Below are 24,174 nucleotides of genomic sequence, written 5' to 3' on the forward strand. Positions count from 1 at the left end.
CATTGTAACATTATAATATTGTCGTTCATCAGCACTTAATACAACGCGGCTTTCGGGTACAATCACTGAATTAAGTGGACGTTAATAGCAATGATCATCAGTAATACCATATCTATCGGTAGTACGAGGTAACTATCAGTACTACGAGATAATTATCAGTGTCACAAAACAACTATCGATAGTACAAAAAGCAAGGCTAACTACGCGAAGCAATGGGGTTTTTGACACAATGGCGTTACATGACGGACGCTAAACAGAGACAGGGAACAACACTTCAGAGCCCCACTGCAACGCCACATGAATGCTGACGCACCGTCGAGCTATTCATGCTTCTGATTCACAGTTGAGTTATGCCCAGTGCGTCACCTGCCCCCGCCACAAACCGCATGAGTTCCGGTACATCCCCTCTGCTGAGGCCACCACTTATCCACAGCCAGCGAGCCGACAGCAGTGTCTGCCGCAGGGGCGGGTACACGATGGGCAGAAGTTGGGGAAGATGGTCTCCGGCTGATTACGCCCTCCGCGGACCAGCGGCGCCAGAGACGGACCGCTTCGCCATCCCTGTGACGTCATGGTGACATCAGTATCGCTGCACATTACGCACCTGGTCTGGGCGCAAGGTGTTAATCCGCCACTGTTGCACATGAAGGATGGTCGGCACCAGGGCTGTAGTTCCACAACATTGAAAGCGTGTTAGGCGAATCATTAGGGGAAGTGGCTAAACCTACCGTTCAAATACAGGAGATGGCCGGCTTCTCTTTGGATTTGGCCTACTTATTTTCCAAGTTGTAGTGGAATTCAGTCCCCAACACTGCCATTCTGAAAAACTACACATCTTCTCCTCCCCCCCCCCCCCTCCCTCCTGCAGACTAGACACCACCAAAAGAGCTTCTGTGCGGGAAACGAAGCTGAATGGCGTCGGTCCTCCAGGTTCAGGAAGGTTACCATCTAGCTTATCCGCTGAGCAACATTTTGCTGCTTCGTCCGTGATACAAGTGTCGATAACAACGCCAAAACCAAACAGTATCTCACCTCTCCAGCCTGGATGCACAAGAACGTGACCACGAGTGCCACGAATGCCTTCATCGCTGTCTCGGCGAAATCCTAGCTCTGCAGCCGTTCCCCCGCCTCCTCAGCAGTGTCACCGCCTACGACTGAGACCGCTACGCCCGCGCCCCCACCCTCTGCAGGCGGATGTTTTGCATTGGAGCAACCCCACACAGGCCGTGGGCCTTTCCAGCCCGCCCGGCGGGGCTGTGAGCTGAGTCCTGACGTCACCGCTTTATGAGTCTGCAGACAGGCCACCGACGAACAAAACAATGGAATGATCCGGTTGGGCAGAGGCGGATCCAGCGGTCAGTTTCGGGACAAACTAAATTCTAGCAGCCTCCTCACATCCAGAGGATATTTTCAGGGCCCTTCATTGGGCTTCCTAGCTGGTAACGCGGGGGGCAGATAAGGCTAATCCTGCAGCTGTGAGCTTGTGGATGGAGTCAAGCCTGGTGACAGGAAGGCGGGGAAAGGAGGGGGGGGGGGGGGGGGAGACGGAGGAGTCAGCGCTTTTAGTATATGAAACTTTCTGGGAGATAAGCAGATGTCCTAGTTGACATACAGATATGCACGCAGTTTTCTGTTCCTTTCTCCTGGTGCTAGAGTCTTTCGATTCGACTGATACCTAAATGCAATTCACTTAACATGCAACGGAAGAACCCTGCGTCAGTCTCGCGAAATTTGATCATTTAGATGTAGTGGCTTTCAACTCAAACGAAGGCTTGATCCCAAGCATCACTCGACGAGTTCTCCCAGTTTCATTCCACTCGTGTATTGTGCATTCTCCTCTGCAAGTGTGACCTCCCATCGTCATTACGCGCGCCTTTCACGACCACGTCCTTTGCAGCAAACGAAAATTTTTCTGGTTGCGGTCGATGCGGTCTAACGTATCTCGGCCCGTCCTCACCATCAGCAGATGGTAGGAACTGTGCACGGCCCGCTCCACGCCAGGGAACCAGTACCGTACTTGGTCAAACGGTGTGGAGCGCACCAAACGGATGCCTACCTCACCGGCGCGACCAAGAGCCGTCTCAAGCAAGTCATACTCCATATTGATCCGCAAGTCATGCTGCAGCATGTAGATTGGCAGCCGCAGAGCGATGGAAATCTGGTCGACCTGGTCTAGAACGAAGCGATTTTTGGAGCTGGTCATTTGGTCCAAGAGCAAGCGCATCGCCGCGTTGTCGTCGTGCACCTTCAGGAACTGGATCCTGCGGTCTGTGTGGCCGAGCTCTGTCATAATGTCGGCCAGGGTCAGCCTAAGCCGTTCACCTATCCATATCGATTTCGATGCCACTTCCCACGGGTAAAAACGGATGCCGGCGGCGGCAGCGCCCTCCGGCATCGGCGCCGTCGGATCGAACAGGTGCACCTCGCAGCCGCGCGCCGCCATCTGCCGCTCGAAGCTCCAGTCGGCGCCGACGCCGACCGAGTAGACAAGGCAGCCGGTGGTGACAGGCGCCAGCGGCGCGTCGAAGCAGACTGACTCGCTGCCGACGGCGCGCAGGTCGCCGCAGCTGAACGTCGGCGTCTCCAGCCAGTCGAAGATGAACCGGTACATCTGGCGATCCCGCCCCGTGATGAAAGCGGCCACAACGTCAGGCCTGCGGGGAGACGGCGATCGTCAATACTCGGTGACCAGCCTGTTGTAAATCGAGCCGGGAAAAGAGTATTGCTGTCACAATTTCACAATGATGACATTATCTTATCAACTCTTTAATCCAGGCATTGATTCGTCCAAAAAAGACCAGCGCCACCGTGAAACTGCGACATCGGCAGGAGTGGCGCAGCAAAGGGTTAACTGTCCCATCTGCCCCTCTTGTTTGCCGGCAGGGGTATGCAATAGTGTGTTTTTACCCCCCCCCCCCTCCCAAAAAAAGGTGAGGCTTCTCTTTCTCAAGCTAAGGCTCACGTGGACGACCGAAATTCCGAACGCGGAAGCCCTCATAACTGAGCTAAAAGGTTCAGGGGTTCAGATTCGGGCTCAGTTTTTTTTTTGCATAAGAGACCTGTTTGATGGATCATGAGACTATCTTTATGAATAAGGTAGGGCATGCTCTAGATCAGGAGGCCCAATGTTGTGTTCACTGCTTGCCTTAATTGGCTTGGGAAATAACCGTTATAAACTGGGAGGCCCCGTTATGGATTAGGAATCCATCGCTATGAACTAGGAGGCCCCTGTTTTGCGCTATGAGGACCTTATTATGAACTAGGACGACCGCTTTCATCTAGGAATCTCCTTTTATGAGCTAGGAGTCCCCCTGAAATAAAATAGTGACCCCTATTATAAACTAGGAGGTCTTCGTTGTGAAGGAGGGGGCCATCGCTGTGAAGTCGAATGCCCTCAATTTGAATTAAGAAACATCCGTTATAAAATGGGACGCGTCCGTTATCAGTTGGGAGCTTCATTATAACTAAAGGGCTTCCGATATGAATTGGGAGGCCCCGCTATAAACCAAGGGCACTCGTTATGTACTAGAAGGAGCCCCATTTTGAACAAAGCCCTATTATGAACTAGGAGGCCCCGTTGTCGATTGGGATGCACACGTTGTGGACTATGAGAGTGAGTTTTGAATACGGAGGGGCCACCAGGAGTGCAGTTTCTAATTCAGCCGGGGCGCTCCAGTTTCCCATCTCCATCCCAACGTGGGCTTTCCCCTCCGAAATTTGGGAAGAAGTTGGACCAAATTTGGCGAAATTCATATTTTGGCATATTTTGGGGGTAGGTTGGGTAACTTTTCACTGTTCAGCCCCCCAAACTCATTTTGTGAAACGATATAAACCAGGACGCTCTGTGATGAATTAGGAGGCCCCGGTATAAATTAGAAGTCCCTATTATGAGATAAGATGTCCCGCTATGAACTAGGAGGCCTTTGGTCTAATTAGGAGACGTCCGATAAACAGAGCTCACTAGTTCCAAAAGTTTACATTAATTTCAAGATTAGTTGCAAGACAAACCTTACCTTTCAAACATGGGGATACAGGTACAGAACATATACAAAAGCTCAGTTGTATCGCACAACCTCAAAATATGTCGTCGAAATCACGGTTGGATTTACAGGTTAGATGAACCTGGCTACCAGTGACGTACTCGCGGCGAACTAGATTTTCTACTGGATATGGCTTCTTATCGGCTAGATTGCTGGGCTAATGTAGCTTTCCGTAATGGTATGGCCTCCTATGAAAGATTAAGGTAATAAAATCCAAGAACGTAATGTATGCTGTAAGTTCTTGATTGACTTTGCTAATTAAATATTAACGAAGGTAAAACGAAGATATTTCATAGCTATTTCTGTTATGTGCCAAACATTTTAGTGGTTCTAATTCTGACATCCCTAGAAATCTATTATCCATATGTTGCTGCTGCCATTGTCGTGGTTACAGGTTTCCACAAAACTTGTAGCACAGCATGGGTCCGCAGAAAAACGTTTCAGAAGTATAACAGTGTTATTTTTAGCTGATTCACGTCGCTTAAGATTTTCTGCGCGGGATCGTGCCGTGGTGAACCACGAAACAAGAATATAGCGGCCGCCGCCTCATCATTATCTCTAAAAGAAATCAAGACAAGACGTGCAGTACGGCATGGTGTCGTGTCTGCTGACATAAAGCGCCAGTTCAAGGGTTTGAGGTCCTGGGCTCGTTCGAAGCATTTTATTGTAACATGGTTCTGAATGCGATTTGGGGTTTCCGACTACTCCATCCAGCAAAGCACCCAGATCGAATACCCGCGCGCAAGCCTGATGTGAACAACGCTCTTCCATGCACGCACAGAAGCACTTCCAGCGGCGGCACCAGCCCCTAGGGCAGCTTTGGCGCTGAAGAGGGAGCTGGCTATCCAGGTAGATGCATGACTGTGGCTTATGCATCCTTTTTTCTTTTCACGTACTCTCAAGCCAATTAAGCCTCCCCTGATAAAAGGATTGATGAGGTGGAGAAGACCATCGGTCCCCCGCCCCCCCCCCCCCCGATCCCTAAGGTTTTTGAGGACATCTTTCCGGCATGTTTTGCAATCGTGCCCAAGTTTTCGGAGTCATCTTGAGCTTTCATTACGCGTGTTTGGACGTAAAAATGTATCCACAGCATCCGGCTTCTGAAACGTGACGTTTTTAGGAACACTGCAGGGCAATCTTTGGCTGGCGCGGGCGGCGGGCGGCGACCGACAAAGCCACCGTTCGCGGCGACGAAGATATCAACTGCTACGGCAATAGAGTCATACATTAGGCATATATATATATATATATATATATATATATATATATATATATATATTGAAAACACACCAAACTAAATGTCAATATGCTCAGAGTTAAACAGCTGACACATCTGTGTAACTTTCATGGCGGGATGAGTCGTGTTGACTCTCCCTCCATCAACATGTGTTATGAAAACGGTGAGTCAGGGCGAGGGTTGATCTCTCGATCGGCGTTCAGACGTAGGAATGGCGTCCAAATGTCAATGACCGCATATAATGCCAAATAACAGCGCTTCAAATGTCAATGGCTGGACAAGATGTTAGCAGAATCATGGCCCTAGTCAGTACTTTTAGCCCCAAAACTGCACCTGTCAAGCTAGGAACATATCTGTATCAGACCGTCAGTCGGTACGCCGGACTGCCGCGAGTTAGCTTAACATTGCCAGGCTAATAAAAAGTTGGACATTCACATTTTGGGGAACATTTTGAGCTACATCAAAATGCTCCGCTCTGATTAACCTTGAACTTCAACCCAAAATGTTTCGGGCAGTTGCGCATGCTCACCTTACCTTTCCAGGTTTTGAAACGCGTAGGCTTAACGTAATTAGCCTACCAATTTTTGGCCACATCGTGAGAGTCATGACTGTTGATGATAGAAAGCTTGATAGAAAACCGCTGATAATTTGACAGACGTCCCAAAACTTGGCCAATATCGGGTCAGGCATGCCAAAGCGCACAAGTTCTCAGCGCGCCGCGGTCATGCTTCTAATGAGGTAAATCAAGGCAAAATGATACAGAACTATTCTTGTGGGTATGCATGCTATCATAAAAAACACAACACAAATTTGGACGGTTGCATGGTGGATTGTTGGTCAAGATGAGTGCAGGTTGTTACATCCGTTTAAAATGCATCGTAAGAAACGACGTTTGATCGTCATCTGAAATGATGAAATTCTTTTGAAACGGTACTTGCTGCAATGGGTTCTAAAAATTGGTTAGGTAGTGCCCAAAGCGTCTTGAAAAAGTGCTGCTGCTAAGTTATTGATGTGCACCCATTTGACCAGTATTAGCAGCTTCGGGTCGACCGAACTAGCTGCTCACTGTTTCACTGGTTGAATGGACGGGAAGGGGGAGGGGGGCTGATCATGTTTTACGTCTCAGCACGCTTCCTGGAGCTGGTGAGCGAGTAGTTCTGATGCGTATAAGACACATGACGCCTTCCCGACTACATCGTGCTTCGATCAGTCGGCCTGGACACATAGTTACCGGTACATCTCTGTGTGTCTCAATGCGGACAGCATGACGCCTTGTTTGACGGCGACGCAGCATGCTTGTCGACTGTTACGACCTTTTGGTATTACAGCTGTTTCCTCCGGTTCCGGTATTTGGTTAATATATCAGCATGTAGTATTGTGTTGTATACATGCTTCGTACTTCTATTTTACGTGTTGTTTTCATTTGGCACATCGCAACATATGCACTGAAATTAATAGTCTGCTTGGGGTTGTAATCTTTTTGTATATAGCTCACATGTTACATATGGGCAAAAATTTTCGGGGTTGAGTTATTCCTCCACCAACTTGTTCACCTAATATTGACGGTGAGTTCGAAATAGCGTTAATCATGCAGAATCATTGTCAAATGCTAAATTCAACGGCAAACTTAGCAGGTTCACGCACATAGGTGACCAATATATTGACAGAACGTCATGTGACATTTAGACTACAATTGCACGCAAGTAGGGCGAGAATACGCCTTGGTGACCGAACAAAAAAAAAAGATAAGACATTTTCATGCCACGTGTTATGATATTTCTAACGTAGCAAGCACAGCTTGCATACCAACACGCAGAACGCTTCAAGAAGCAAGATGTAAGTATCTAGGGAATTAGATGAGTATCATAAGCTGATGAGCAGTACAAGCGCCACCTATAAACGAGGTGTTGGTGCCAGTGGCGTCAATAAGGTCAGCCCTGCAAGGCCTGTACAAAATGACGTGCAATTCAAAGCTAAGGCACTGAGCTTTAAAACCACATCTGGCATAAGAGGTGACACACACGCTTTGCCTGATGCTGAAAGCGTACAGACGGCTGGTCGGTGCCTTCTCAATCTACCCAAAGGCTGCCGCTGAAAGAACCCTTTCTTACGAGGTTACAATTTAGTGTCTTGTTTACGCGCCCTGCGGCGATCTGACGGCGGAGTAGCCAGGTCAGCTCTGAGGGGTATCTTCAAAAGGAGTCGAGATATCTGAAAAAGCATTTGCTTGCTGCATGCTCTAATTGCAGACACGCTTTCACCAATCAAGTTACAGGCTACTACTCGGGCAGGTCTGAATTACGGCGGGGGCTACGTCCTGTCAGTCGCATATAGAAGAGTGGTAGTTGTGTAAGTTGTTTATTTTATACATTGATGATGAGTGTCATGTCTTTGATGTATATTGATTCAAGTGTGGCGAGGAGTCTATAGTCTGCGATGCGCGCAAGAATGGTAGCGTTCTTGACTAACACATTTTTTGGTAACTGGGGTGTAGTGTTGTGTTTGCTTATGTGTTTTCGGTGCCCCTCCCGCAAGTGCACGGTTAAGCGTCGCCTGAGACTTGCTACGGTGAGGCCAATGTACACTTTACAGGTTTCACAGTCCCCGGCAGTACATTGGAAATAGTAACCCACATTGGTCTTTTTCATCCTGTTTTTGTTTTGAATGAGGTTTTTTATCATTCATAGTTTACTTCATTTTTTATGCTTCTATAATTCACTTCTTCTATTCGTTTCGATAAACACATGCTGCCGAAATACCAACGCATCTGGGCGCAGGAAGGGACAGGTTGGGTGGGAGAGGTTTACGCGAGAAGCACAATTCAAACATCGTTCGAAGACGAAGTTGCAGCTGGGCGCGAAAATGACACAAAGCCGAAGCCAGTAGTGAACATGGCCGAAGGCCAAAGCCAGCCGTGAAAATGGCACAAATCAAGGTCCTACCCAAAGGAACTGAAACAAGGTTACGGCTTGACAAAGCTGGAGCTAAAGCTGGCTTCGTGCCAATGACTTCCCTTACGCAGCACAGCCGAACATTTCCTGACATTCTAAATCGCAAACGAATGCTGATCGTAATCTAACGCGCCTGTATAGCATGACACACTGAATTGCTGCCACTTTAGATACAGCGGTTTAATCTTGGCTGCTTTTCAGGGAAAGTAGACGGCATTTTGTGGTGGAAAGGAAATCCTTGTCGGCACAGAAAAATGTAGGCGATCCCTCGAAACTTAAGTGCGACAAATGATACAACATACAAAACTGCTCGTTCCAACATTTTTAGGTTACGATTATAACAGATCACAACACAAGGAAGGGTTTTATCCAATCGTCGCGAAACCCCTACCGTTGGCGTTAGTACTGTTGGTACAGGGGCTGCACGGAAGGCGTCTGGGGACTCCACATTCCAGGGGATGCACGAGCACTCAATGTACCCGTCTGGCTACGTACGGGCCTGTGGATCAGATAGTCGCATTTTATCAGAATTCCTTGTTTTAGAATAACGAGGTGGTTTGCTGGATTTGATGTCTCTTTTGTTGATCGGCAGGATCCTGTTCTGAATCAGGAAATCCCTCTATACATCAGTAAGCCCTTTACTGGAACAGGAAACCTTGTTTTAGAATTGGGAGGCCCTTTCGCTGGAGCAAGAAGACAACGCCTGCGGGACCTCTCTCCTTGAAAACAATACTGCACAGCAGGCCCTGCTGGGAGGAGGTCCCATTCTGTCCAGAGGTCCTCCCGCAGAATTCTGCCTGCACCCCTTTCTCAAAATCCGTGGTGCCGCCCTGAACACTGGCACACTTATTAGCATCGAATCGATTTTCCATAGCTGGAAGAACTGTAGAAAATGGAGAGCTGACAGAGAAAACGAATAGTTCAGATATTAGTACTCGCCTTATTTATCGGAGAAATACCAGGAGAGTTTGACCCAACCATATCTCCATCCCCTGTTTTTTCTCAGAAGAATAAGGCTGATACTGCTGTCCTATCTATTTGAACAATGTTCCTCGCTAAAGCACTGAGCAACTTACGTAAACGAATAGTTCCGTAAATGATTTGGATTTAGCGTACAAGACCTGCAAGAAATCCTCTAAAGAAAGTATGGTTCACTGCTCTATATGTCTCAAGACAAACATAACAGCGGGATAACAAGAACATCAGACATCCGCCACCAAACCCCAACCGCTACAAATGTGTGCAACAAGCGATCGAATCAACTTCGTATGTGCCCACGGAGTTCTGGGCATTGACGGAGTACCTGCAGCTTGACAGGCTTACTTGATTACGGCCACGTCGGTGGGTAGCCGGGCTGTTGCAGACGCCGCAGGGCGAGGTGCGGGACGTCCAATGACGCCCGCCGCCACCACCATCGCCCCAAACGACGCCGCAGTCAACAATACCACGACGCCAACAGCCAACACGCGACGCAGTCGTCCACCGGCTCGGCTACAACCTGTGGCAGACATAGAGAATATGGAAGACGGTGCACAGCGCACACAACACATGGCGGACACGGCGGACAATAGACGGCAGTCACCGAGGCCGGGGAACAGCGGAGGCAGTGGGCAGTGGACACCATGGGCACAATGCACCACCAGAAAGGAACAAGCGGGCAAAAGAATCTGTCATGTTACCAGAATCAGTCTCCCTTTCGCCGCAGTGGTTGTAGTGGCTCGCTCCTTGATTCGCTCCAAACCAACTCCAATTTCCACTTGAATATGGCCTACTGTGAAAGTCTGTGCGTCGAGGTTTTACTTTCTGCATGACTTCCGTCATCGTCGCTTCATTTTGCTACGACCCGGTCAGCCGCGCATCACCAGCACATGGGTTTCACCACGCACTGGGGAGGAAGAGTCCCCCTTCCTCTCGACCCGGGAGTTTATTCGGTGCCGGAGATGTTTTCCGGACTGACTGACCAAGGTCAAAATCGACCTACCTTATTGCTCTTGGGCTTTTTGTATAAGACAGTTTCTGGTGCTCATTTCGAATTTGTTGACAGCAGGAACCGTATAACACATCTTCCATGAACTTCTTAGAGGTCAGAAAATATCATTGACCCAAGATGACCCAGGTCGACATTTTGTTTTTAGGGACATAATGCCAAGGGTAATCTTTGTCGTTTATTCAAATGAATAACTCAGAGCAGTCTTATATGATTTTGGTTACATGACCTTTAAAAAGTCAAACAAGGTCACTGACCTTAAATGAGCTGGTGATCTCTTATTTAGAAACAGTTATCTATGTTCTGGGGGCACTTCGGAGATCAACCTGGAATTTCATCTTGTTTGACCTTGTCTGACCCAAAGGTCATAACCTAGGAACCTCAAACTTCGACCTAAGTGGGCTCACGTACAGGTCACCACACCCTACAAATTTGGTGTTTCTAGATTTCTTAATTCCCGAGATCTCAGGGGGTTCAAATTAACCCCCAACCGAGCGAAGGGTATCCAGCCGGTCACCTGGGCGCGTGTTAATTCATCAAGGATGGTAGGGGTTCAATAACCTCTACTTCTTCCCACCCAAGTTTGTTGCATTCATTCTGCCACTCAGGTGCGTGTTGATGGACATTGCCAGCTCAGAAACTGTTGCTTGTAAATGCAGAAACTCCCAAAGAATTGAATTCGTTGTTCCGTACATTTCACGTCAAGTGACACACATTCCTGAACAATTATATAATGGTTGATTTAATGACATTTAAAACCTGCGGAAAATCAATTCAAGCTACAAATCCTTAAAACAAAACATTTCAGGCAATGTATCCAAATGACTACCAGAAGCGCATCACCAAGCTTGTCGCACTGGCCACGCCGGTGTTTGGTGGCGCGAAGTTGGTGCCGGCTCGTGACAGCATGCAGACCTGTGGGCGTCTGCAGCTAATGCCCCTGTTTTCATTTCGGAATTCAGCTAGTGTTTAACGTGGAAGGTGCAGATCTCTGATGAGGTGTTGCAGTTCTCCCGAATGTATGCATGTCGCTTGACGTTATATAAATACAATGAAGGCTGTTCTTCTACGCAAATGTATGCCAATATGGAGACCACCTGTAAAGTGTGGGAGGATTCTAGACAATCATGTCTGTCGCTGATGCCTCAGCAGCCCAAATGATTGTCTTGGCCGTCTCGATGTCAGATCTCAATAAAGATACAAAATTACAGGAAGGCAAAACCCTATATGCTTTGGAGAAACATACAAACGGACGTGAATTGCATATGGTTCTGCTTGCACCGTCGACCAAGCAAATTGCATAGGTATTCACGAGGCAATGGCTGAAGGCGCCAATATTGCACCCCAGCAGTTGTTCCGGGCTTGAACATCTTTCAGTTGATACTTTTCTTTTTCTCTCACACCCTAGTACTAATCCTACCACGGGCACCGATACGCAGTTTTTGTTTCCATCTGTATACAAGTTATTCGAGCTAAGAAAGGTATGTGATAACACGCTGGCCATGTGACATCTTAACACGCGCCCGGGAGGCCACATTGATCCCCCAAAGATTTTTCAAGAATGGTTTCCGAACATCGCGGCGTAGCCACGCAAAATTTTGCACAGCTGTAAACAACTGAATAACAGATCGCTTGGATAAAAATTTAGGTGTACCTTCTAAGATCGCTGACCTATGGCAGGTGAAAGTCAGACCATGGTTTCAGCGAAGCCAATTCCTGGGACTCGTTCAATCTGATCCAACAACGGAGTGTTGGACAAAGCCATACATCTCTGAAATGCTTTCTTAGGCAACACAAAAGTTGAATGAGCAAATAAAATTGACCAAAGGTCAGATATGAAGGATACACCAAGGTCAAACCAACCTGTTTTGTTACTCTAGGGATTGCTATATGGGGTAGTTTCTGGTGCTCATCTCGAGTTTATTGATAGCAAGAACTGCGTAATGCATCTTTCATAAACTTCTTAGGGGTCAGAATAGGTCATTGACCCAGGTGACCCAGGTCAACATTTTGTTTCAGGAACATACTGCCTAGCGTAATCTTTGTCGCTTAGTCAAATGCAAAACTCAAAGCAATTTTGTATGATTTTGGTCACCTTGACCTTCAAACGGTCAAACAAGGTCACTGACCTTGAATGAGAATGTGCCCTTTTGCTTAGAAGCGGTTAGCTAGGTTCTGGGAGCACTTTGGAGACCAACCTGGGACTTGACCTTGTTTGACAATTTTTGACCCGAAGGTTATGGCCTAGGAACCTGAAACTTTGACCTAAGTGTGTTCACGGGCAGGTCAAGACACCTTATAAATTTGGTGTCTCTAGCTTTCTTAGTTCCTGAAATCTCAGTGGGCATCTTGCACTCGAACGAAGGGTATCTAGCCGGCCACCCGGGCCCGTGTTAATAGCAAACATAGCTAGCATTAGTGCCCGCAGTTACCTTACGTGCCTTGTCATAGAGCTACACCGCGTCACAGTCTCCAGGGCTCTTGCACGTGGGAGCGGAGGGGCTTACTCGGTTGTTTGGTGATGTATGCAGGCATGGCAATCACTGCCCACTTCCACCTCGATGCAGTTCACAGATGCGTCCCTGAAATGCAGAAGCATGCAAATAGGCAGATTCCATGCAGACAGCAAGTGACTGTATAGTGCACGCAGTCGACGTAAAAGCCTCACTCAAATGTGAAGGAACGCTATACATTGGGTTTGCAGTGTGGAAATGTCACAGCTTATACTCTTTTATACAGCACGCGTTGGGAAACGCCACGCAAGCAAGCAAAGATGTGAGAAATGAAAATGCAACCTTGTGCCCCAGTGCGCAGTGTCAAAGGGGTCTATTACGCCAACGGTTTCAGAGAATATGCGTTGATTAAGACCCTATGGGTGAATGGCTATAACTGTTCGACTAAATATCTTGCCCATGATAATTTCAGACATGGCGTATGTTGCATACTTCGTCAAAAACAGCACCTCAGGCCTGCCCTGTGATGCTTATGACACCCGCGCAATCGCAGTGATGCGCATAATATGCTTTCCTATACGTTAACACACGTGTACTGACCTGTACGGTTGTGCGCCAGGGTGGCGGCGTCTCCAGCTAGACACTAGCGCTCGTGCTGGGCTAAGCCACCGGTGCAGCGTCTCGCGGCGCATCTCCGGCGACCGGCGACGGGCGCCGTGCTTCTGCAGGCCGTCGACCCGTGCAGCTGGGGCCCCAGGCAGTCGTTCAGTAGCGGCCGTGCTTGAGCCGCTGCGTGATCAGAGAGAGGGGAGGGGCTGAGGTGGCTGAGGGTCAGGGAGAGAGACGGGATGGAGAGAGGGAGGGGCTTGCGAGGCCGAGGGTCACAGAGAGACGGGAGGAAGAGGGGGGAGGGGCTTGCGAGGCTGAGGGTCAGGGAGAGAGAGAGGGAGGGAGAGAGAGAGAGAGAGAGAGAGAGAGAGAGAGAGAGAGAGAGAGAGAGAGAGAGAGAGAGAGAGAGAGAGAGAGAGAGAGAGAGAGAGAGGAGAGAGAGAGAGAGAGAGAGAGAGAGAGAGGGGAGAGAGGAGGGAGTCTGACGAGGGTCGAGGATCGGGAGAGAAAGGCGGAGGAAGAAAAGTACGGGGAAGAGTGAGCTGACGAGGTCGATGATTGTGATAGAAAGGCACAGGGAGAGAGAGGGAAAGCGGGAAAGAAGAAAGATGAGGAAGGGAGGGGGGAGGAAGAAAGAGGGGAGATAGAGAGCATGGAAGAAAGGAAGACGGGTGAAATAGAGAGGGAGGGGGGAAAGTAAAATGGTACAGAGAGACAAGGGACCCGAAGGAAAAGGGTGTGGGGGCGCGGAAACAGGGAACCAGTGTGGCGCGGAGATGCCGGTCGGATGCAGTTTTTGAATATTGCTGGTTGAAATTGTTGGCACTCAGCGGCCGGCGCCAAAGCTTGCTGCACTCAGCGGCCGGCGCCAAAGCTTGCTGCACTCAACAGCCGGCGCCAAAGCTTGCTGCACTCAATGGCCGGCGCCAAAGCTTGCTGCACTCAGCGACCGGCGCCGAAGTTTGCTGGCGGCACGACTGCTCGGCAGCATATTTTTTTTCGACTAGATTGTTGAGTTCACGCGTCAAATGCATGCTTTCCGCCCTGATTGTAGGGTTCACGTTGGAAAAGCATGTCTCTCGGTGGACTGCAAAATGAATTTGATCCTGCTGATTTCGGGGAAAGCTGTTATTATATCTCATCTGATTTTGCTTATTTGATATTACCTTGATAAGGGCCTATACCGTGATCCCTGACCCCCCTCCCCCACCCCACGCTCCCACACATGTCCCACTTCCCACCACCACCCAACTAATCATGAAATTCCGCGTCAACGACAGAATTCGCGGCGAAAGCTTAACGTGCTGCAGAACGCGGCGCGGTCCACCTGTCATCTGGCGTCACTTTGCATTTGGCATGACCGCTGCCAGCGTTCACAGGCCGCCCAGTGGTGCATAAATAACGGGGTGTGAAGGGATTCGAACCCACGCCGTCACGGATGGATGGAACTAAGGGCATGCTATTGACCCACTAAAAGAGACAACAGTGATGGGTACCCAAAATGGGTAGACAAAAGGGAAATAATATATGGGCGCACAAAAACCTTATGGATATTATCAGGGAAGCCAAGTGCCAAAAGTTGCTTCAAACACTGTTCGAGGAGCGATTCGTGCCATCGATGGAAATAGTGTGAACCAGTTCGAAGCGTGGCGCCATCTGAAATTAAAAGGGGAGTAACGAAGAATATCTAGTGGCGTGCTCGAGTTGCATGAAAGTCAACGTCCACGCACGTGGTCAAACATGTTATTTAAACGGAGCGCCCCACATTTGAATGTGTTGAGGCAAGCAAGCACGTTGCACGATATGAGCTTACGACTAGTAAAAACAATGTCAAAAACACTCTCTGTGCAAAACACTGTCACTCGGTGCAAAAAAAAACACTGTCAAGTCGTTCATAGCTGACGTTCATTGGCACGATTTCCAGATAAAGCACCCGTTAATTGTCCCAATCAGTGTTGTGCCAGGTACGATGATGTAATTAAGTAATGACGCTTTGGAGAACCCTGTTTAGGTTGTGTTGTCTAGAGCAACTTTTCCCACTTAAAAGCATACCAATAGTAACAAGAGGCCTTATTTCATTACATCTGATACCTGCTTCAACATGTTCACATCTAGGAAATTCCCATTAGCAGATCATGTTCGCCTGATCTTCCACACCCTGCGATAATGCTGCTCTTTGGCAAATGCAGCCCCGTATATGACCGCCTTTCATGAATCGCATGCGCCGGGCGATAGGGAGAACGCCATATTGTCTGAAGTTCTCGCCAGAATGGCGAGAACTTCAGACAATAATGGGGCCTCCACCAGCCTGAATGGGCCCCTCTTCAGGTCAGAATGAGCCATGTACAGGCCAGAATGGCTCTCGGCAGTCAATAACGGATGTTCTACAGGTCATAAGAAGTTCTCTACAGGTAATAATGTGTCCTCTGCAAGCCAGAACGGGTTCTCTAGGGACCAAGACAGGTCATCTAAAGGTGAGAATGGGCCCTCCAGTCAATAAAAGACCGCCCTTAGATCAGATTGGGTCCCTACAGGCTCAGAAATACCCTCTTTTGGTCCAAATGAATCCTAAATAGGCCAGAATTAGTCCTCGACAGATTAGAATGAGCTTTGACGGGTAGGAACTGATGCCTAAGGAAATAGAAGTATATGCATACTCAAAAATCTAAAAAGGTATTACGGATGGCTTAAAAATCAAAATATATCGCATTAAATTGCATTTGTGAAAAATACGCAGGCCCTACAAGCCTGAACAAGGCGGGACCGGATGATTCTAGATGGAACCGGATAGAACCACACAAGGTCAGACCAGAACCAGAGTCAAAACCAGTACCAGACCATGATCAGAAGCCAGATGAGACCATACAGAATCAGATAATACCAGACAAGCTCATTCTTGTCCAGAACGGTCCCGTTTTGGTTCCGTCCGGCACCGTCCTGTCCCTTCCCGTCTCTCGTGGGTCGCACCTCTTGCCGTGCGATCCCGCCCCATCGCGTCAAGTCCTGTCTGGTCCCGTCGAGATCCCTCTAGTCCCTCCCAGTTTCAGGCCTCGTCTGGTGCCATCCAGTCACATAAACTTCTGTCCAGTTCCATCTAATGCCCTCCAATCTAGTCTAGTCCCATCAGACTCCATCCGGCCCGTCTGGCTTCATCGCATTCCACCCTGTTCTGTGTCACCTCGCTCTGCGGCGTCCGGTCCCATCTGGTCACGTGTGGCGTCGCTCAATACTACCTGCTCCCGTCCGGTCGCGTGTCGTCCGTCCGGTCCCATCTGGTCACGTCCGGTCCCGTCTGGTCACGTGTGGCGTCGTTCAATACTACCTGCTCCCGTCCGGCCGCGTATCGTCCCGTCCGGTCCCATCCGGTCACGTCCGGTCCCGTCTGGTCCGGTGCTGTCCGGTCAGGTCCTTCCGGATCCATCCAGGCTCGTTTGGTCTGGTCCTGCCCGGTCGCACCTAATTTGGTCTATTCCCTCCCGGTTCCATCTCCATCATGACGTGGCATCTGGTTCTTTCTGGTCCGGTCTCGGGTCTGTCTATTCGATTTCGTTCGATCACTTAATGCTGGCCGATCTTGTCTGGTCCCATCCGGCGTGGTCCAGTCTCGTTTGGTCCAGTCCTGCTCGTTCCCCTCCGGCCTGGTTTAGTACCTTTTAGTCTTGTCCCGTTCGTTTCCGTTTGGCCTTATCAAGTTCTCTCTCGTTCCTCCAGGCCCCGTTCCGTCTCGTGCGGTTCCTTGAAGTCATGTGTAGTGCCCTCGGATCCCATTTGACCCCGTTTGGTTATGCGACCCTATGACGCGGTCCCGTCTGGCCATCTCTGAATCCGCACGGTCTCGTCTTGCTCACCCGGCCTCATTCTGTCTCAGTCTCGTCCGATTTAGCTGAGTCCCGTCCGGCCCTGTCTATATGCTGGCCTATTCCTAATCAGTCACGCTCGCTGCCATCCGGCCTTAGTATTTCATGTTCATCTCAGGTCTCATGGCAAAGTGAGCATGGATCTATTCCTACAGCACACAACGTTCACTCACAATTTGCCGTCCTCCCTGCTAGCGACCGCCGCACGACGGAGCAGGCACTCGACGTCGGCGAGGCCCTAGAACAGGGGACCGTCCAGGCATTGACTTTCCGGGCTTGGATTCGCAAAGTTCCGCTAAGGCCGCGTTTCCCATCACCACAGCTGCTCCACAAATTGCAACTATGACGTCAGAGATAAGTGTGTCATGACAGCTCCTACAGACTTGGAGAATGGCTGCATATGTAGGACGTAAGTATCGCAAATGCACTAGGTAGCAACTCAAGTAGACACTTTGGCCAATAAGGAAAGCCGAGATGGCTTCTGGCCAGGATGGCAGTGACTGTTCTTGCTTTGTGACATCATCGTACAATCAGCTGGTGGGCTACCATTCTCATCAGCTGACAGCGTTTCGCACCTGGTTTTATTCACCGCTTTGATGGAAAACAGTGTGAGGGAAACGCACATTTATTCGCATTTATTATGGAATTATAGGGGTATACAAAGCCTTGGAGGAGTTCTTAAATGTTGGGCGCTTGTACCTGTATCATTATGGTATGGTGTACGCCCTAGTCAGCTGATACGGACCATTTTATTGAGCGCGAGGCCCACGCCTGCGATACCTAAAACAAGGCCTTCCATCTAAGCTTTACCTGTCGTAATGTTGTAGGGCCTTGCTCGTAACCATTTACCATTTGAGAGGTTTGACCCCAACAGTTTGGTAACTCATTATACATGGCCTTGTATCACCCCTCTGATGTTATTTAAGTTTAGTGTTATAGGAGAATATCTGGTTGTAACATTGAAAGTTTGTTTGCAGCAGTTAAGAAAAATGAATCTGTGTGCCATGTGGCAGCCAGATTGTTCATGTATCAATAGCTTTTTGTGTGCTAGTGAGACTTAGCTTTCCATTTATGCATAGATCCCAATGTTTTTCCTTTGAATTGAAAATGCTTGCAAGCTGGGCGCATCAGCATGTTTGTTTATGGACAGTTTTGAGCTGCCCCAATTGGCAATAAATGAGACTTACAGGAGCTGTGATTAAGCCAGCATTGAATGTTTATGTACAAACAAGCACAGTCATGTACCTGAAATAATGACATGTTTTATGAAGTGTACATGTGGCTTACCTTCAAACAACAATCCATTTTCAGTTAATGTCATTTGTGGTGAGGGGTATTATTTTCCCTGGTCATCTCTAATATTTCTCCTTCAGGTATTTTTCTGTTATACATAATTTTTTTTCATGCTATGGCATGCTACTTTCTCTTCTACAGTTGTGCACTAAATGGTGTTAATGGTATGGTAGTTCCTTGTACTTGTTAGCCTGCCTCCACCCTCATGTAACAACTCAAGGAAATAGAAATTGCTTGGCCTTGTGAACTATAAATATTATAGCTTCTGATCATTTTTGAATTGTGTGTTGGCAATATGAAACTTATGAATGACAGATTTGAACATTTTGCCACTTATCAGTGCTAATGTCTTTACAGGTAGGTGCTCCCAGTAGCTCATGTTGATGTCATCAGGTGGCAGCAGACCTTAAGCCATGTTTGTGACTTTCATAGATGTTGTATGGATTTTATGCCTTTCCTGTTTCATTATCTGATTGCTGATGGATCCAGCCAGTGTTACATTCCAGGAAGGTTTGAAACCATGTCTTGTCTACAGATAGACTATGGGTCATGGTGCCAGCAAAGCAACAAGAAGACTTCCTCACAGAAGATGAAATTGAAGACTACCAGGATCTCACATACTTCACCAGACATGAAATAATTGTGTAAGATATAGTGCTTAGGGAATCAACATAGTGCCAGGCATATTGTATACTGATAATGTATTTACTTCTACCCTTTTCTCTGCTGATTTATAAAAGAGAAATAATTATTTAAAGTAAAATCATGTGGCAGCTTCCCAGTGAAACATGTCAAAGTTAGTTACCTTTGATAGAGATGGGTGTGGTAATGCATTTTGTATTGATAAAGCTTGGGTTCTGCCAGGCAGAAATGAAACAGTTGGCAGGGACAGTTTCAAGTCCACTGCCATCACAAAAACTTCATGTCCATCCTGACAGCTCAGCTGGTTAGGAATGCCTGTCTTCCAATCTCCACCCACCTCTGGTGACGTGAGCTCCAGTCAGTTTAGATGCTTGCTATGTGTCCTTGACAGGTATGGCTGCTGATTGGTGGCAGGGACCACTCGAAAAGTTAGAAGATGTCAGAGGGTAGGACAGACCTTACCAAGCATTGCAGCACACTAAGATTTCACCACCAAATTCAGCCATTGACCTGGAACTGCATGATCAACTTGTAGGGTCAGGGCTCACAAATCTTTTTAAAGCATCATTAGTCTTCACCTTCTCCTCAGGGCTCACAAGAAATTCAAGGCCGCTGGCGCCGGATATCATCGCGGAGAACAGGAACGCCGGCTGGAGATGACTGTCATGCTCAACTACCCGGAGCTGCGTGCCAACCCCTTCGGTGACCGCATTTGCAAGGTGCAGCAGTTTTGTCGGTTGTGGGCTGCATCCACATGTGAAGGTCTTGCGGCCTCAGTCGATACTCGACAGCGAGGGCACCTGCCATGCCATCCAGGCATGGGCTATGCAGACTTATTTGAAGTTGGGCAAGCCACGGTGGTGCACCCATTGGCGCCGCCGCTGTGATCGGAATTTTCAAGGAGAACTGCCGGTTCTGTGAGCTGTGCTAGCAGCTTGCTGTGCCATTTTGATTGTTTTTGTTTGTTTTGTTGCCTTTGCAGGCTTGATCATCTTTTGATCATGTGCTGAGAGAGTTGGATTTGTATTTCCCATGTAACTTGCACACGTTTGAATCCGGATGGCCAGGTAAGGGACTAGAAGCAACCTTTGGTTTCCATTGTATTCAAGTTTTTTTCTTTTTTAGCTGGAGAGGAACGTAAACCTGTACGAAGAAGCTGGTTGGAAGCTATTGCTCTTTGTGACTGTGCTCGCACTTACAGGTTGTATGTGTTGAGCCAATGGTACATAATGGTGGGGGCTATATGACAAGGTTGTTAAAGGTTATGATCTAACCAATGCTCTGTCCGTGTCGGTTCTCGCTACAAGGTACACTGAAGAGGGGGGGAACGCAGAGATCTGACCGTGCAGTGTGTCACTGATAGTTTTGTAGTGACCAAGACGCGCGTTGAACTGGGCAGGTGTTCAGCTCTACCCAGGACGGCGCCTGCTCCTTCGAGGACTTCCTGGACATGAGTCTGTGCTGAGCGTCCACGCGCCGAAGACGGTCAAGTCCGAATACGCCTTCCGCATCTTCGACTTCGGACGACGACGACATGTCGGCCGCGAGGACCTGCGCGAGCTCATCAACCGGCCTGGACGGGCGCCGCAGCGCATGACCGAGATGGAGATGATGGTGGGGCTCATGATGGAGTGTGCTGGGTCAGGAGTATGGTGGCATGGCCCAGGGCTGGGTGGCAGGGTATGGATGTAGTGTAGTGGCTGGGTTGTCAGTGAGTTTGTGGTGTGGTTGTCAGTGAGTTTGTGGTTGAAGTTGTTGTGGTTGAGCCCTGTCCTTGTGATGCAAGCATAGTGCATGGATGGCTGTGATCTATGGGATAGGGACAGGGGGGGGGGGAGGGGGAGACGTGTTGGTGAGAAGGACTGTGCTGACATGAATGCTGCGTAATTTGCTTGCCTTACCCTTGTGTTAGTCTTAGTGTTGTCTAAGTACTTGTGTCTGCTTAGAAGCTTTCAACTGATCAAATTTGGCCTCTTGGCCTTCAGTCCTACCTGATTATGTTCCCGCGGCCAGTGTGCAACCACTTTTAATCATTATCCGCGTATGGTACAGTTTTGGGAGTCTCCCTGCTTCGTTGAGTTCCGTATTGCTTGAATTTTGACTTCCATTTTGCTCATTGTCATGTTTCCCCAGCAATTGCAAAGCTGTAATGTAAGTACACGTGTTACCCTGGTGATGTGGTTACCCGTGAGCAGCTTCGTTACCAGTTATAAAGATCTCGCCTTGGTCAAACTGGCGCCGCTGCCGGCGTTGCGTTGCTTGTCGTCCTCTAGCTTTGTACGCCGGTATGTCCGCTTCACTGGGGCCTGGTCGACAGCACCTGATCCAGAACATCAACAACGAGTCTGACCTGGACGACGACGGCATGCTGTCGTTCGCGTGAGTTTGAGGCACTCATCTCTAAGTGTCCCGACTTCACTGGAGTGAGTGGCTCCACGCCTGCACGTACAGTTCCGGTGTGCTAGTCGCGGGTGTTCACGCTTTGTCCGTGTCTGCTTGTTTCGCGCCTTCCTTTTTTCCTGTTTTCCCTTTTATCCTTTTCGGGCGTGCGTCGTACTTGTCATACGCGCGTCATAAGTTTCGTCACCCACGCTCATACTTGTAGGTCGTGGCCGCCGTAAATCCCTTACATCCGCTGATGGGCAGTAAAGAAGCTGTGTTCACGTTCGATTGGCTGGTTATTGCTGACGGCACCAGCGCCGATTGGACGCGGAATGCGCCTGGTTCCGACACCTTCAGACTGTCTGGGGCTCCGCGATGTCCAGGCCGGCCGTGTGTCGACGGCTGCGTGAGCGCGTCGCCTCCGGTTGCAGCTCGTTCAGCGTCAAGCTGTGACGACACGGGCGGCTCGGACCCGCGCGACGGCGCTTGCCCCGGGACACAGGCCGCCAGGAGCGCCCGCCACGCAGCTCACGGCGACCGCCAGCGTGGCCGCCGCCGCCGCGTGCGCTCCGGCCACGTGGCTCTGTTTGAGCTGCTGCCTCATGGAGTTGGTGTGGTCGGCGTTTACCGTGCAGACCCGGTCACAGTGTTGATCTCGCACGAGCGGTGGGAGGCTGGAGATGGTCGCCCGCCGCTCTGCTTCACGGCTTGCAACCGAACGCACTTGTGGATCACGACGGAGCTGATCGGGGATACGGAACGACACGTCGGGTCCCAAAGACGAGGCGGAGGGGTGAGGGTGATTGCGCTGTGTCAGCTAGTCGCTTTGACACACTTCGTTCGTCGACTGGCGGCAGAGCACAGTTTGCACAGCTGTGCCGGCCACTAGTCCGTCTCGTTGGTGTTGTCTTGTGAACGCAGCACAACTCTCATGTTAACCATAGGCGTACGTGTTTTCCGTCTTTCTGAGATATGCAAACTCTGTTGAAAGCTAGTCATCGGATGTCCAGGAAGTGGTGGCCGCTCGCTTTCTTTTCGCTGCAGGGTCACGTACTGGTGATGACCGCTGTTTTCGAGCCGGGGCAGACCGTCGGCCGGTGGACCATGATATCACGCACATGTAATGTCTAAGCCTGAGTTTCATGTGCTTGTCGATTCCCCTCCGCTCCGACTTCTCAGTGTGCCATTCGTGTATCGGGTCGGACCAAGTACCGGTTTGGCCAGGGAAATGCTGCCGCTGGTCGTGACTCACGCCGACAAACGTCCATTGCTTAGTCGCAGTGGCTGGTTAAGACGGTCTCACAATAATACCCGTAGATTACCGCATTTATTTACTGATAGATCTGAGTTATGTTCCTCTTTGTGGTACCCCAGAGACATTTGTCTATAGTATGGCATAAGTGTTGCGATGGCGTCCATGCTGTCTGTGGCGTATAGTATAGTTAATTGATGGGACGGAAGGTGGCGGCAGCATATTGTTCTATTTGTCCCGCCGCGTTGACAAAGCCGAGTGTGAAACAGCCTATGGAGACCAGAGCCTAGGCTAGAAGTATCAACTATTAGGTTCATAATGGGTGGACGCAGTGCTGCCCCGGGTGCCAAAGAGACGGGCGATTGGGGCGGTGCAGACTGGTGTCGGGTTGTGACGATATTCAGTACGGGCACAAATCAGTACCTAACAAGGTGAGGATTATCCAGCAACGCTCAAGAACGGACACGTGCTTTCTGTTTTCCTACTACTGGGCCGGAGCTCAGAACAAGTCCGTAAGTCAGGTGCGGTTGCGGTTGTACCTCGTCTTCCGTGTTACTGTTCTGTTCAGTTATCCACTGCGTGTGCTCGCCAACCGTTGGCAGGCTCTCTGCTGGGTGGCGTCGGCTAACCGAGGCCCGTTGTCACTCGCACGGTGTTTTATCAAACGTGTGTTGTTTTGCACATGCTATATAAAGGGCATGAAGCTGATGGGCGTTTTTTTGAAGTGGCGACCTACCTTTGACGCTACTTAAATGGGTGCAAAATGGCATTGACCGTCGGCAGGAAACCCCAGTCATCATCATTACTGCTTGAGAGGATGCCTCTGCGTCGGAAGTATTGATGGCGCTCGCTTGGGTTCGCGATACTTGTATTCCATGAAGCCTATAATGCCACCATTCTTTGAAAAAAAAACTTTTACGCAAACGAATGCGTGTCTGGCCAGGGTGTCGTTTATTGAAAGAGGTACATTCCATTAACGAGTTACGGTCGCTGTGAACGATTAGATGTTCTCGCCTCCCCAAGCACAAGCATTCACTGCGAGGTCGGGAGTGAAGAAGCGTCCCCGTCCACCACCCCCCCCCCTCCCACCTCTCCGAGCTGCGGGACCGCCCAGCGCTGTCAACGACCGTCGCGCACCACGTTTGTCCGCTCTGGGCTGGCGCCGTGTTCGCTCTGCTGGATAGTCGGCTGCGTCCTCCCCCCCCCCCCCCTTCACGAAGACGGCTTCTGCTCTGATGGCGACAGCGGTCCGCTCGTCAGCATCGGGCCCGTCCACTGCAACCGCCCGTCTTCGCTCGGCTGTATAGTCCTCTGCTCCCCCCCACTTCACGGGGCTGCTGCTCTGATGGCGACAGCGGTCCGCTCTCAGCTAGGGGCCCGTCGACTGCACCGCCGACTCTCTTGCGTCCGTGCCAACATGCTCTACGCTCTGCCGCCGTCTCTGTGGAGGAGCCCCGGCCTGTGCATCCGT

General features: G+C 49.6%; 1 protein-coding gene, 1 long non-coding RNA gene and 1 pseudogene across 2 annotated transcripts; 1 reads left to right on the forward strand and 2 right to left on the reverse strand.

Annotated features, from left to right (window-relative positions):
* On the reverse strand, window positions 1–1,166 carry LOC119099459 (uncharacterized). Its single transcript, XR_005094375.1, has 2 exons — window positions 1,033–1,166; window positions 1–561 (listed from the first exon to the last, which is right to left on the reverse strand). It is a non-coding gene; the product is annotated as an uncharacterized LOC119099459 (long non-coding RNA).
* A 653-nt stretch (window positions 1,167–1,819) lies between these two features.
* Window positions 1,820–13,379, reverse strand: LOC119099412 (uncharacterized). Its single transcript, XM_037222555.1, has 4 exons — window positions 13,269–13,379; window positions 12,723–12,797; window positions 9,552–9,726; window positions 1,820–2,654 (listed from the first exon to the last, which is right to left on the reverse strand). Exons 2-4 carry the CDS (start codon window positions 12,748–12,750, stop codon window positions 1,877–1,879), a joined length of 981 nt encoding a protein of 326 aa, XP_037078450.1. The 5' UTR covers window positions 12,751–12,797; window positions 13,269–13,379; the 3' UTR covers window positions 1,820–1,876.
* A 5,597-nt stretch (window positions 13,380–18,976) lies between these two features.
* Window positions 18,977–23,331, forward strand: LOC119098018 (calcium and integrin-binding protein 1-like; annotated as a pseudogene).
* Window positions 23,332–24,174: the final 843 nt, after the last annotated feature.

This window comes from Pollicipes pollicipes, unplaced genomic scaffold (assembly GCF_011947565.3).
Source record: "Pollicipes pollicipes isolate AB1234 unplaced genomic scaffold, Ppol_2.1 Scaffold_4740;HRSCAF=5597_pilon_pilon_pilon, whole genome shotgun sequence".
In the NCBI taxonomy this organism is placed as follows: domain Eukaryota; kingdom Metazoa; phylum Arthropoda; class Thecostraca; order Pollicipedomorpha; family Pollicipedidae; genus Pollicipes; species Pollicipes pollicipes.

What these genes read in the sequence shown, in the direction of transcription:
- LOC119099412 (XM_037222555.1), bottom strand. Translation starts at nt 12,750, where the DNA reads ATGCCTGCATACATCACCAAACAACCGA. An exon ending in ATACATCACCAAACAACCGA is followed by an intron (nt 9,727 to 12,722) that starts GTAAGCCCCTCC and finishes TGTCTGCCACAG; the next exon opens with GTTGTAGCCGAGCCGGTGGA. An exon ending in ACCGACGTGGCCGTAATCAA is followed by an intron (nt 2,655 to 9,551) that starts GTAAGCCTGTCA and finishes GTCTCCCCGCAG; the next exon opens with GCCTGACGTTGTGGCCGCTT.